Source organism: Vanellus vanellus (genome assembly GCF_965231255.1).
Source record: "Vanellus vanellus genome assembly, chromosome: 1".
NCBI classification, from domain to species: domain Eukaryota; kingdom Metazoa; phylum Chordata; class Aves; order Charadriiformes; family Charadriidae; genus Vanellus; species Vanellus vanellus.
Window position 1 is genome coordinate 6,821,424 of NC_138905.1, and position 15,025 is coordinate 6,836,448.

Consider the following 15,025-nt stretch of genomic DNA (forward strand, 5'->3'; position numbering starts at 1 on the left):
TTCAGGCAGCCTCATGATAATTCACATTTCCAGCTTTCATAATGTGTTGTTCAACCACTGTTTTTTCTCTCTCCCTATTGTACTCTCACAAATCATACTCACTAATTTCTGAAAGCTTTTCATTTCTCTCTATAGGTTGTTGTTTCGTAACATTTTATACGAGAAAAGCTGCTCTTGAGGCACAGAATGCACTGCACAATATTAAAACTTTACCTGGGGTGAGTACATTTACTTTTTGATCCTAATTATTTTATCGCCAGAAAACTAGCCCTTTTGCTCAAGATGCTGCTCGGTGCCCCAAATGACCTTGATCTCTTCAAGGGAGGGTGGCTAACCTGATGGTCTGTCCTGTAACGGTGCCAGTCCTGTAGCAATGGCATCATCTCAAAAGGCAGTTGCTCTTCTGTAGAAAGTCCTTTGGCTGGAAACAGTGCTGATTCCTGCTGACTAGAGGCAGTTACTGAAGTGCAAGGTAGATTCAATTTATTATTTTTTTTTTTATTTAAGCGGGAGGGAGGGAGGGGGAATAAACATATGGCAGAAAACCACTGCACCACTGGGCTTTCTCGTTTGAAAAAGGAGAGAAGAGGAAAAGACAAAATGCAGCCAGCTTTGTTAAATGCAGCCTTTATCCACGTGGTTTCTAAAGAACCCGACTGCCTTGGCGTGGTGGCTGCACACCAGAGTACCGTAGAGCCTGGTACCATGTAGCGGCTTGCACAGTGTCACCCCGTTCCCTGCCACCGCCTCTCCTTAGCAATCTGGTCTCACCGCTACATCACACCGGTGGTCAAAACAGTTGTGGTTGTGTTGTACAAACTGTAGCTTTTGTTATCCTACGGTCATTCAGATAGAGAAGTATATCACTGGTAATTGCATGACTTAACTCTGAAATCTTCTTGTTCTAATGTTTCAATTTCTTTTGCTGAATGTAGCCAAATATTTTGGGGATGGGAAAGGAAAAATATAAAGGATGGAGGTATATTCCCTCTTGATATCGGGGGAGTGTTCAAGTATATGGTTGGAGTGTATGGTTACAGATGCAAAAATAAGTAAATGTATACAACGCTGTATAAATAAATAGAACATTGGTTGGACTGACAGTTGTATGGCCAGAATCTCCTTTAGTTCCTATGTGCTGTGTGTGGAATTGGACACTATGTGTTTGAAAAATTCACATCTGGCCAGCTCACTTTATGCAGCTCCTGTTAGGAAAGCCAACTCATCTGTCGTGGAAATGACCAACGTAGACAAGTATGTCAGATAGTTAGCCATGAGTCCTGCTAATTCACTGAGGTAAAATGGGAGAAAAAAATCTGCAGAAATAGGCCAGCTACGGGAAAATAAAAAGTGCACCACTTCAGATTCGAATGATTTTTGCCATCAACTGGACCTTGCAATGCTCTCCAACGTGCTTTTAGTCAAGCGGCTGTGCTGAGGGGCTGGGTGGGATGGACACTCCAGCGCAGGTGGTCCCGAGCTGCTGGAGCAGCACCCTGCCCAGCCAGCATCCCTGGGTCCACGTGGGGTGTGGGACCTTACCCTGAAGCTCTACCGTTACATCTCGACATCACTCCCCTTAGAAGCAGTGAGGGTCCTTTTGTTTGCTCCTCTGTTCTTCCCTGAGCCCCATGAGGTGGCTGCTGTGTTTGAGAGAGCTTAGTTATCCCAGCGGGTGACTCGGAGGGGCAGACTCCTTCCCTGACCTCCCCGTGTATAGGTGGCAAAGCTGGCTCGGCTCTGCATCGCATCTTATTTGAGCAGGGCATCATTTTCTCCTCCGCTTTTGTACAGCTAACAAGCATGCAGTGGTTAAAGGCACTACGGTACCTTTTGATTTTTTTTTTAAATAAAGCTCAAAAATATAATATTTTTTTCTAATGCTACCTCTAGCTCTTTGTCGTTTAAAACTCATCTTTTCAAGGTGTGTTTTTCTGTCCTGGCTGTGAGGTTACAAACTTTTCTTTTAAGGAAATGTGAAAATTACATTCCCATGACTCTGGGGCCCAGGCTTCAAAAATATTCCCGGTACTACCAAAGACATTAAGATTTTACTTTGAGATAAGTTGTTATATGTACTTCTTAAAGGGACACCTCTAATAAAGAGGAGCATCTCAGATTCATTACTTCTCTTTGAGAACAATTCAGCGTACATTATATAACAGATGCTATATTTTGCGTGTGCTGTATGCTGACATTCAGCATATATGGTGATACTGTTATGCTGCATCGGTGTATTCCCAAAATAACTTCATTTAAGCATGCTTTAAAGCTGTGGCACACATGCTGAAAACACTTCACATTAGCAGGATTCTCCTTATATGTATTTTAGCAATTTTCATGTTGTTGGCTCTGGCCCACTAAGCAGCTTTCCCCGAAGAAGCAGGAATCAGTGGTGGATAGATTCACGTGCGAAACCGTCTCAGAGCGAATGGAAGCAATCGTCTGGCAGAGTTACAGTAAGGGATGAGCTTGGATCAGGTTCTTTTGGACATCAAGTGTCAGCTTGCTTCCAGTAAACGAGATCCGGTATGTAGGAGGTTCAGTAATAAGGTGTCTCCTAGAAACAAAAGAAACCGTGCCTTCCGCTTTTACTGTAATACCACCATGCGTCAGATAAGAGGCATCCTTAAGTAGCCCAGGGAGAAAATCCGAGGCAAAGGCGGGTGATTTATTAGTGTAAGGTAAGGAACGATGGCAGAAGCCGGAGCAGGGGGCTGCAGGGACGCTGCGGCGCTTGGAACTCGCCTGCCTTTCACCCGCGCGGGTATAACCCCCACTGCTGCGGAGGCGTGGGAGGGAATACCTCTGGGTTCATTAAACGATAGAGGCCAGATTTTTGCTGGGCTTAGTCTCTTCATTTTTTAAATGCCAACCTGCTCTGTGTGGCTCGGTAAGCAGGGTTCGGGTCAGCACTGGTGAAGCCAAAAAAGTGGGGGGTTAGTGTGGAATTTATCCTCCTCCTGGTTTAATTTCAGTAGGTATTGGAGCAAAGCCTGCAGTGCTCCTTCTGTATCTACTTTTTGCGTGGACCTCATCCTTAACAGAGGTACGAAAACACGAGCGCTTTATCTGCTCCTTTGAGCTGCACCCTTTTAGTGGACATGAAGAAAATAAGACCAGACATAAATGATTAATGCAGAATCTTGGAAGAAAATATTGCAGGGTGCCTTGCTGTTTGATTACAAGCCTTGGAATTAGTCAACATTTCCATAATTCTAAACCAATATACACCTGTTTTCCCACTGTGATGTGAAGGCACAACTTAATTTAACAGAAACCCCGCTGTGCTAAATCTCTCATTAAATACCAAGCTAGTTCTGTAATTTAAAGTTGCAGCACCACTATTTTAACTGAATTGCCTTTGTATTATAAAATTAATAAGAAGTTAATGATGCACTTTGCTGTATTCTCTCAGATTTTTTTTTCACAGCAACAACAACAAAAAAGAAAGATAAAGAAGAAAAACATGTCACCAGCTGACATCTCAAGGCTTTTCTGGTTTTAATCATTTTCCTGAGGATAAAATTCATTTAAAAGATTTTTTTTTAATTTTTAAAAACTTTCAGCATAAGTAGGATCAAACATCGTCTTTTTACTCATGATTAGTATAATCTCTCTGTTAGTCATAATATTCCTTGTCATATAATGGAGCTTTTATCTTTTGCCCGAAATGTATTTAGATATCACTTGTTATGGTAGGATTGCTACTAGGCAGAGAAGAAGATATACAGGGTTTGAGAAATACAGGCATATTGATATGTATGATACATATCAACAAAATAGGGACAGTTCTTTTCTATTGACTTGGTGCTGGCATCACGAGTAGCTTTTATGTCTTGTAAATGAACAACATTAATTTCCAGATGTGTCTTTTCAGATATAACATGCGAGGGCATAGCTCATATCCTAGCTCACAGGGATGCAGTTTGTATTATTCACCGTACAGTCGGGTTTTCTTGGAACGTTGGTCTGGATTTTGTTTTAAAAGGCAGAAGGGAGAAAAGGGAAAACCTCAATTTGGATGTAATAATGATCTTAGAAATGTGCTTCTTTGGGATGAGATGTAGAACTGAGGCCTTAACTGGTCTCATCTTCATTAAGAATCTCATGCCTTTGTTAGAGCTGTTTAACTTCTATTCCCTAAATAAAATAATCCAATAAATTCCTCCCATCTAAATTTATTCTGTGCCTTCAGTTAGAAGTAATAATCTTAGTCCCCCCCGTGCTCTAATTTGCTGCTTAGAGAAAATTGGCTTCTGCATAGAGAGCAAACCTGGAAGAGCTCTATGCAGGGACTGCTGTAGCTGCCTGTGTGGCACTGACATTTTGTGTTTGTGTTACTTTTGAAGTGCTTTAGTTTTAACAGAGAATACACTCTGTTTTGCTAACTGGTGACTCTGGTAGGATTTCCTGGCAAGAGCTCGGTGCAGATAGGTAACACAAGAGCACTGTAGGTTGGTCAGATTCTTGGGGCCCAGTGGCTGAATAAACGCACCTTTAATCTCATGCAGAAGCTATTTGAAGTCAGGAATCGATGGGAATACATTTGTAAAATCTACACCTAAAACTCTTCGGAGGCTTTGTTTTGTATTTGAAGTTAGATTTAGATTGGTTTAGTGGTGGACTTGGCAGTGTTAGGTCTACGGTTGGACTCGACGATCTTAAAGATCTTTTCCAGCCTAAGTGATTCTATGATTCTACGATTCATCTGACATGGCAATGATTATTTGTTGCCTATATGTATATTTTTGCATATATCCGCATAGCTAAGGTTATCACAAAAATAATTAACTGCCTGCACTGATTCAGGTCTCGGCACTCCTGTGCGTTCAAAAGACTAATGGTTTATATGGTTCTTATTTCAAGTGGAATACACATATTCCAAGTAGCAGCAAACCCTTTGTATTGAAGTTCTGGCATGAAATCAGGACATTGGCTGTATGAATCAATTTAATTAAGGGTTTAACAATGGAGAAATACAGTTTTGAGAAAGCTTTTAAAATTTTAAAAGCAAGGTGGAGTTTGTAGGATCTGTCTGTCTTGTTAAATATTAATGGCTTCCTTTTTTGCCAGATGTTGTCAAGGGAAAGATTTTTCAGTTTTTACATTATAAGAGTCACTACTGGTTTTATTAAATGCCATTTACGTGATAGGGAAACAGGACTGCCTTAGAGGGAACTTCTCCCTAAGTATTCTGCGCTGGCTGTAAGGAAACATCAGGATCCATTTAGGTCTGTAGAATACGAAAAACTGATGTTTAAAGAGAAACTTAGAGCATTCTTCTCTTTTGATGCCCGTTCACAGTAGGGTTCATTTTGCCCTACACCGGACCGACAATCATCAGCATGATTTCTGTCCGCTTTGGGGCTTCCCCTCACCCCCACAGACCAGTTCAGGTGCCCACTGCCCCTCGTCATGTCACTGGGAACCACTGAAAAGAGCCTGGCTCCGTCCTCCTTCAACCCACCCTTTAGATACTTGTATGGCATAATAAGGTCTCCTCTCAGCCTTCTCTTCTCCAAGCTAAAGAGTCCCAATTCTCTCAGCCTTTCCTCATCAGGGAGATGCTCCGATCCCTCGATCATCTTAGTTGCCCCAGGTTTCACGCAGAGTGTCAGACACGCTTGGTCTTGCTACGTGCCACGGTGTGGGTATCACGTGTATCGGCAAGGCAGCGCCGCGGCCCCTCCGAGGGGATGGGGCTTAAGGGGTTGTAACGTGGGAGAGAAATCTCAGCGCTGTGCTAAATCAGTTTAGCAGGTTATTTAACCCTCACAATCATCTGTTTCAAAATGCAGGCGGCCATGACGACTTACTATGAATCCACGTTCACTTTCTGATAAAATACCGTTTGTCCAACAAGAAGCAAAAAACCAAATATATTTTTGATTTTAGCTTTACATCATGAGCTCATTTCTAATTAATATCCTGGCACGCTCCTTTCTGGAGTAGCTTTTTAATATCCAGTTCCCTTCTCTGCTTTAGGCCTTATAAGTTGTCAGTACTGTGTGAACGTTATGTAAAAATTACCTGTAATAAAAAGGTAATCATCCAATATGACTTGAATAATAGCCTGAATATGAGATATCAGTGACTTTGAGAGATTTTGACAAACAGAAAGGGAATTCAAAGAGCAATTAAGTTAGTTAAGGGATTGGAGTGATTGATTTACGATGACAAATTAAACTAATTCAGTACCCATATAGCATGGCCAAATGCTGTTTAATGAAGGATCCAAAAAGTCTAGAACTGTTTAAATGATAAAAATAACTGGATGGGAAAGCCGAGAATTCCCAGGGAGCGCCTATTCCTAGGAACTGAGCTATAAGACATTGAATAATGTTGAGAAGGTGAATCTGGCCCATTTCTTCCTTTAAAATATCAAATGGAACCACTTAATGGTACATTTTGTCCAGCTCAGAAGAAGTGATTTTTTATTATGCAAATACACCCCTTCCACCTCTGCCCTCAAAAAAAGTTGCACTGACTTTGCCACTTAAATGAAAAATCAGTATTTGCACTAAATTCGGGTACCTTAGTAGAAAGGTTGGGTTTGTACCTACCGTTACTGTGAAAGATGGAACAGATCACCAGCCCTGAATTTATAAAATGGGACAAAGTGACTTAGGAGCCCAATGAACTCCCCGTAAGCAGGTGAACTTGCAGCTTAACGGCGGTACGATGGGTGTTGCACAGGAGTAGGGAGAGGGAAATATTGACTAAGTGAAAATGAACTTCTCTAAATTGAGCAAAAACTTTAATTCATAGTTATATTGTCCCTTTTTCTCAATGAAGGATGGGGAGCAGATTCACCTTCCTGTACAGCCTGATCATTAGGAAAGCTTTCTGGTGTGCAGGAGAATGCAGTTCGTATCCTCTCTGGCTTGTATGTTGCTAGGATTTAACTTGAATTGGCCTTACAGAGCCTTCACCACTGGACTTAGTTGAGATTGGAGGTCACCGTTTCTCCTCTTGAAGCCGTGTATGAAAATATTAAACTCTCCTGGAGTTGAGAGAAAGCAAGTAAAAGCACTTGGTTGCCTAATATTGAGGGCAGTGACTCAAAAATTGTGCTGTCTGGATACGAGTCCATGCTCTAATAAGTATTTTTATTAATTGGAAAAGCTTCAAACATTTGGAAGATACTTTCCAAGAATAGGGAAGTGCAGGAAGATCCGTTGACCTGAAGCACTGGGAGAAGGAGGGTAAACCTTGGTCCGCCGTACTCGGGGGGTGGTATGGTGGCGTACCCCTGGGCTCCGTCAGGAGGTGCAGAGCTGCCGGGTGCGGGCATCAGTGAGCTGTTGCAGATCCGAGACGTTCCTATCAGGCTGTTGCTTTTCCCTGGTGCAGCAGATCTGCTGAGAAGCCGGAGCACATTAGCCCAGCTGCAAATGCAATTAGATGCACGCTAGCTTTTTTGGAGCAGTTCAGGAATTTTTTTTGGTGCAGCTTTGCAGTGTAATAATACTGGGATGGAAACTAAGTAACACATAATAATGGCTTAACCTCAGAAAAATTCCCTAATGTGAAGCCCATCCCCAAAAGGCCAAACTTTTCTGGTGTGTGACGCTGGGCTCTACCTCTGATTTCCGTAACTCTGAACAGTTGAGGTCATCATTTTGCAAAATGTCTCCAGAATTTAATGTCCGACTTAGACCGTCTCACTCCGTGAGGATATGGCTTTCAAGCTGGGTACCCAGAAATCTCTGCCTGGAGAACCTTTTGCTGTGCACTTCAGAACGGAGAAGGCTGAACAAAACTGAGAGGCTGTCGCTGGAGTATTGCAAAGCTCACCAAGATTTAGGTGGGATGCTTAGCCAAGGGTCATAGCCTAGGCACTCTCTTAAACAGCTATTTATCCTCCCGCTGGTGTTAGCTGTTTTCTGCTATCCGGAACAGAAAGTACAGGTGCTTCAGTCAGCCTCATTAGCACCATGACACAAGCTATTAAAATCGTCTTCGTAATGAAAAACTAGTTCAGGGAGCCGTCCTAGCTGTCTGACTGCTCCTACGGTCCTGAAATTAGAAAAGCAAATCATAAACAATGTTGCAGGCATCAGGAAGTAACCTCATTAGAGGTGCCCTTGGATGCCATTTACCTGCCTGGATAGCAATGTTTGGCGCTCGTGGATCTGAGTTACCTTAGGACGAAAGAGCCTGGGCTTCACGGCATGTTTGTAACAGAGGGACTGTTTGTTCAGGGTCCTTCAGCCATTGCTCCCCACCCCGTGAGCTGCGCTGCTTCTTTCAGAGCCCTCGTGCTGTGTGGTCCGTGGCTCTCTGCATTGCTGTCGAAGGGACGCAGCGTTGGCTCGTTTAGTGTTTGTACTCCCGTGGTGGTGTGGGAAGCTGAGGCGTCCCTAGCCAGCTCTCTCCCACCTCAATCGGGTAATGAACCACTCTGTTTAGATACACCGTGCTGTTGTATGTGCCAACGTACGTGGTGAGAGAGAAAACGTAAGTTTACTTTTCTCTGTGGTCATTAGAAACCCCATAATACGTCCTGGAAAACCAGGTGAGACTGGGTGGCTTGATTGAGCCTCCTGCTCCAATAACACACTTTGGCCAATTATATTCTGCCTAATTTAAAATAGTCTTTGCAGACCCAGAGAGGTAATTGATTTTTTTGCTCATTGTCCAGAAGAAATGATGGTCTTCGTCACCTTAGTTGGAAGAGCCACTTCTTTGTCTGCTCTTCCCCCGTGGTGTGCAGAGCAATCCTTCCCCCTGTAGCCAGCAGGGTCACTGGGGCCGCTAGAAATACTCAGGGATTCATTTGGGTGCAAGCACCTCTTTGGGGTACAGACGTCTTCATCTGGTTGTCATGGTAGACATCCAAAACCTCTAGAGACACTAAATTGGGTGTGAATTCCCACCCTGAGAAGTTAAGGAAGACGCCGAGTTGCAGAGCTTATTTTTCAGACTCTCAGTGTACGGAGCAAGGGATCAGCACCCTCTGAAAGGGAAAGAAAGTATCATTAAAGGGTTAAATACCTTTTAATGGGAAAAGCAGTGCCAGAGTGCGCACGGCTCATGTTTGCCTTCCTTTTGGAACGGTCCATCTTTTCACTTGCAACTTTGCTGAAATCAGTAATGGCTTTGCTCCCAGGATGTAGCCTGAGTATCTCCAGGAGCAGAGAGAAGCAGTCGCTGAAAAACATGCCACCATATCGCCTTTTATTAATGGAAGCCTATCTCTATTGCCTTGTGCCAGGGAAGTTAAAAAAGCAAAAACTGCAAAAGAAAAAAAAGAAAGCGTTGAACTAAACAGAGTCTTAAGCAGTGGTAAACAAAATATAGCTTCCTTTGTGGTTGATTTTTATCCAGCTGCAGACAAATATCAAAGCGATATCAAAGGAAAGCTACCCATTAATTAATTCAGACTGACTTCACAAAGCAAGCTGGAGCTTTTGCTGATATCTGATTCTGACAACTTCCTAATCTTCACAAGTTGTCATTAAGAGTGGCATTAAAGCAGTCCGCAGTCAATTCCGGCTCTCGCCCTATTGTAGCTCAGAGATGGGCTATCTCCCGTCGCAGGAGGGGGGGTACACAAGCAGGGGTTAGAATAAGCAACTTTTCTTCTTTGCAAAAGGAATTTGCAATGTATCAGGGAATCTCATGAATACATTGCCTCTGTCATTCATTCTAGCAACGCTCACCCAATCCCACTTGCAGCCATTACAAGTTGCAGCCAGTGGAAATTTTCTCTTCTGAAGGAGAAACACAGGGAAAAAAAAAAAAAAAAACAGAGAAAGAAAGAAAAAAAGCAGCTCATGTCTGAAAGGAATAATTGGAAGTCTGTAACGATCTTTAAGAAAGTATGAATAGAGCCTTATCATTGATTTCAAGATAGAGAACATAGGATTCTGGGTTGAAGAAAATAAGATTGTGGAAAATAAGACGCTAATCAGCAGATAAGATGTGTTTTAAACTAAGAACTGAAAGTCAGGTACCTCCATAAGTGAAGCTTGTAATTCCACTGTGAAAATAAACAAAACACTCCAGTGTTCCTTACCGCTGCCAGGATCTCTCAATGGGATTACAGTCTCATGCAGAGATGCGAGGTACGTGATACCTTTATATTTCCATTCAACTGTGAACGGCACAAACGATTGGAGTTTGTGTTCTAGACCATCACTTGAGCCAGTATCCGCCAGACAGCGACTAATATTATTTTGTGGCCAATTCATAACAGGACCTTAGAGGAAAATGTGCTGTGTTATTATACAGTACGTTCATTTCAAATATTGCGAGAAATACAGAGAGGATAAATGCTGTTGCGGGAGCAACTCGCCAAGCATCCACAGCAGCATGGATGTGGATGGTGCATTTATTTCCTCCAGGGCCGAGTCCTGCTCAAATGCCAGTGACAAATGGGAATTATTTTTGATTGTACACAGAATTGAGGATTTACCGTTGTAAGAGGTGAAGTAAAACTTAGATCAAGTATCAGGAAAAAACAGTATCTGTCCAATTAGAATAATCTTCTGAAAGAAACAAACTTAAATCCCAATCCTTAGGGGCCTTTGGGGTGGGGAAGAATTAGAAAATATATGATAGGCGGTAATCCTGTATTGGCATTAAGTCATTTGAGATGAGCTACTGGATTTTTTCATGTCTCATTTCTGCAATTGCTAAGAAGTGGAAGAAATTGCTATGCTTCTGCGAATCCTCCTGTTTGTACAAAAATATATGATTAACCAAAAAGAAAGATGTTGGTAAGTAAGAGCCGCAGTCGGTTGAAATGCCATGCTTATACGCCTGTGTCTGGAGGGCTCTGCGGGTTGCTCGGGCAGGCGTGTCCCTTGCCTCTTGTGACCCTATTCATTTTGCGAAGAATGACACGAATTTATCCCAGTTTAAAAGTAGCCTGATAGCTAACAGCTCTTATGTCTGGCACTCGTCTTCCTCCCTGTTGACACGAGAGCCAAAAATAGAGGGTGTGACTTGGTGAAAAAGTCTTTTCTGCACCCATGCCGTCCTCCCCTGTGCTTTGGTTGCCCTCCGCGAGCTTCACCGAAGCCTCAACAGCCCTTAGGCTGCATTAGCCCGCTCAGAAAAAATAACATACGCTGAGAAACCGGGAGTTCAAGACTTTCCAGTACCTCCAGATGCTACCTTTGGAGCAGGTAGGATGAATGATGCAAGAGCTTTGAGCTCAGCTGGTTTTATCAGAGGACCTTCCTGATAGCTCTCCGTGGCCTCCAGCTGTTCCACCCGAAGCCATCTCTGCAGAGAGATTTCTTTGACCTTTAGGCGAGTCGTGCATAAAGGTGTTACTCATGGGGCACAACGCAGAGAAAGCTTCTAATTGAGTGGAATAGCAATATAAAGAATAAGTAAGAGAAGACAGCTTTTCACATAGTGGCATTTATAGTCAGTAAATGAGGGATGTTGGTGCTTTTTTCAAGGGAATCGGGAGCCCAGTCCCTGGAAAAAATGCATTAAGGTTCATATTTGGGGCCAGATGCTAGTTGAGAGCTTTGCGGATGGGTGGAGGCAGGTTGAGTTTGGCCTTACTGTTCCTGATACTGTCCCTTTTACTAATGAAAGCTTAATCACAGCTCGGTCCAAATACCGCAGCCAGCTGGAACTGACTCATTCTTCAAAAATATATGTTTCTGTTAATGTTGTCCGTTTATTTTTTCGTTTGTTTAACTTCCCGAGCACCTATTGAGGGAAATATTTAAAAACATTAGAATTCCTTAAGATTAGCATTATAAATGTATACTGCATGTTTGGTATGAATAAAAAATACTTTCCTTATCCCAAGGAAAGCACTGGCAAAATACATGAGCTAGAGAGACGCTAAAAAATTAAAGAGAATGAGTTCATACAAAGGGTGGTTAAAAACTACATCATTACTTAACGTGATTCTTACTGCTCTTTGTAATTGTATATCTACACAACTAGATGTTCGTATTTTCGTGTGGACAGTGTGTGTTCGTGTATGCTTGTGGCCGGAGACTGCAGTAACATTCTGTTTTCATGGGTAGATCAAATATCGAGCTATCTTTTTTCATTCTCTCTCCACAGCCAGATTATTTCGCCACTGCAGAGCATTGGCATAACACCGAGAGCTTTTATTTGGACGCTGATACTGGATAGTTGTGGAAAATTCCTGTAACTTCAGCTCATGGAGAGCTTAAATAGAATTTATGAGCCATATCCTCATTTGGCGTAAAATATTATGGCTCTGCCGGTTAAACAATAAAACTGTGCTACTTACCCCAGCTGATCTCAGTCAGGAGAGAAGGATTTTTGACATCTTCATTCGAAACCCCTTTTCTACCTGGATGCTTTGGCTATTCCCCGCAATATTGAAAGAGGCGTGCGTGTTGACAAGTAGTTTGGGGCTCCTATCTGGCCTTTGAAGAAATCTGGATTAGTCTGTGTTTGGTAACAGGGAGGAATTTGCCTGCCTGCCTGCCTGACTGCTGGAGAGGTGGGAATTCTGACCCGAGGCATGTATTCCGGTCTCAGAACGGCTCTGCACCTTTGCTAAGTGAAAACGGCGGCAGCCCCACATTGGTGCCAACTCTTTCTATAAATTGTACGCTTTGCTCTAATTTAAAAGGTACAATTTCAAAAGGAGTTGTAATTTGGATGCTTTGGGGGCTCATTTTAGACTTACCTCAATCACAGTTTTTAGCTAGAAGATGTTCTTGCTGGTGCATTGTAATGGGAACATGAAAGCTTTCCAACAAGAACTTTACATAAAAAAGCTTTACATAAAAAAAAAATTAAAATCCCATAACCTAGAATTTGAGGTTTGTACCAAATAATAGACTCTAGTTTCTGTCAGAAGAGGAGACCAAGTGCGTTGCTGGATCAAGGTGACCTTCCATACTGCAGTTAGGCAGAAGATCCGCTTAGTGAATGAACAGAAAAATCTGTGCTGTGAAACTGAGGAAGTGATTGAGGCTGGTTTCTCTCTTATTGAATGAAAGCCAAAAACGGAGAAGATACGGGTAGATCAGATAACGTTGTAAGAGAAACAGAGGACCCCCGACTATGCTTTTTTGCCTTCCTGACATCTTGCTGTTGCTGGCCATTCCCTTTAAAGGGTTATTTCCTGAATTTCAGCTTGGCAACGGTAGAGGATATTGCTGAGCATAATCACATGGTGTTTTCCCAGAGCATAGTTCATGGAGGAGACAGTACATGCAAGCACAGAACATCGTAAATCTTAAAATAAAACTTCTGCAAAACAAGCGTTTAATATCCTGGTAGTCATGCCCTCAGTCACAGCTGAGTTTGTGTTTTGCATTACAAAAGCCATTGCATGTTTTTAAAAACCTTTCATTTAAACTAAATTTCTTCACGGTCATTGGTAGCCTAAGAGAGAATTTATTTTGGTTTTGTTTGGGATTGTGTTTTTGGGGGGAGGAGGAGAAGGGGGCAGAGGATTGCTTTGTTTTCTTGATAAATTTCTAAAAGTCATCCTAGATAATATGTGGAATCAGAGGGATTTATGTGGAAAGAGACGAGTTTTGTGTGGACCTGGCTCAAACATTAGCATCCTAAAATGCTGCCCACAGCCTGAGCTGCTTGAAGAACTCCATTTGGCAGCAGGAGAGGGTGGCTTTTTTTTTTTTTTGATGGGAACATCATCTTGAGTCTTCAAAGATCCTGAAGTCATAAATGATAGGGGCAAACTTCCCTGCGCATGTTGTCGGGAGTCAGTGGTTCCTAAGCTGGGGCTTTGACTTTTACTAGGAGAAGAAACGTGCAATGTGCCTCTGCAGACCACTCGAGAAAGCACAAGCGTCTGCTGTGCTGCCTTCCCCTTCTGGGATGGTTAAGGGACTTCTGGTTCATTCCCAGGGGAGGTGGGAAGACTTTTTGTAGAAGGTGAGATAATGACTAGCATATTTTGGCTTTGCTTTGGTTCTGTTTCCCAAATATTAGTATGGGAGAGTGGAGAGGGATGGTGCTCTTAGATTCGAAGGAAAAGTACTCCTTTTTAAGTTTCACCCTCCTGTTGACTTCTGGAAGCCAACGCCCGACTGGGAAGATGGAAGAAAGTACGGCTTCAGAACACTTGAGTCATGTCCAGTGAGACATTGACTGTAAGGCTTGTGTCATGCTGGGAATTGAGTCCGGGCACCTTAGGTCATGCTGGGCAAACCCACACAATGCAGCGCAAGGCTGCATTAGTTATTAGCTGAGGTCCCAAACCCATGACAGCTTGGCTGGCATTTGGTTCCTCCAGCTATCCGGGATCACTGCTTCAGGTTCTTACGTTACCTCTTGAGAAGGGTATCTAGGGAGTAGTATTGTTAAAAAAAAAAAAAAAAAGGCTTGTGTAGAGTACAGCTGCTCGTTACTGCCTTACCTATGCCTGGTGATAAAACGACGAGCTTTTGGCTTGAGAGACTTGGCTTTGGTTGTGGAATAGCTCCAGATGGATCACGTCTAGCCTCTCTGCCTTTTTCCCCCATCATCTTCCTTTCTGCTAAAAAGAGCGAGCAGCAGCAAGCACCTCGCAGTGGTGTTAGGAGGAGAAATCAATTAGAGCGTGAGGAGCCCAGGCTGCGCCGCGGTGCGGTGCGGGCAGCTTGGCTCCCTCCCTTCGGGTAGTCATTCGGGGCCGCGCGGTGCCTCCCTGCGTGACGCTGGGCAAATCCCCGCTTCACCGCGCTTCGGTTTCCGCTCAGAAACGTGGGCAGTAATTTTTGCTCCTCGTGGTTACCTTGAACGGGTGTTAAAACTCATTCAATTAATGTCACAGAGAGAGTTTTGTTATCTTTCTGTGACTTACTGTTTTAATGCAAAGGGGGGGGGGGGGGGGGACACCATTGGCATGCAAACTCCAATTGGCAAAATGTCAACAGAAGTTATTGCCGCTGCAGATGAGATGGATAACTCTCGCTGTTAAAATAATATCTGGTGTTTTGCTCAGATGTCTAATGGGTTTGCTTTTTAAGCATGGATGATGCAAAATATCCCCAAGGCATTATTCCCAACAAGATATAGAATCCCACTTAATGTCTATTTTTAGGATTGAATAGGT

The 15,025-nt window shown here is 43.0% G+C and overlaps 1 protein-coding gene across 1 annotated transcript in view; it reads left to right on the top strand.

Moving 5' to 3' along the window:
- Positions 1 to 15,025, top strand: part of CELF2 (CUGBP Elav-like family member 2) — a 246,642-nt gene that overhangs the window by 148,011 nt on the left and 83,606 nt on the right. The window contains exon 3 of the mRNA XM_082481858.1: positions 136 to 218. Coding sequence (XP_082337984.1) covers positions 136 to 218 — 83 coding nt within the window. The remainder of the gene's footprint in view (positions 1 to 135; positions 219 to 15,025) is intronic.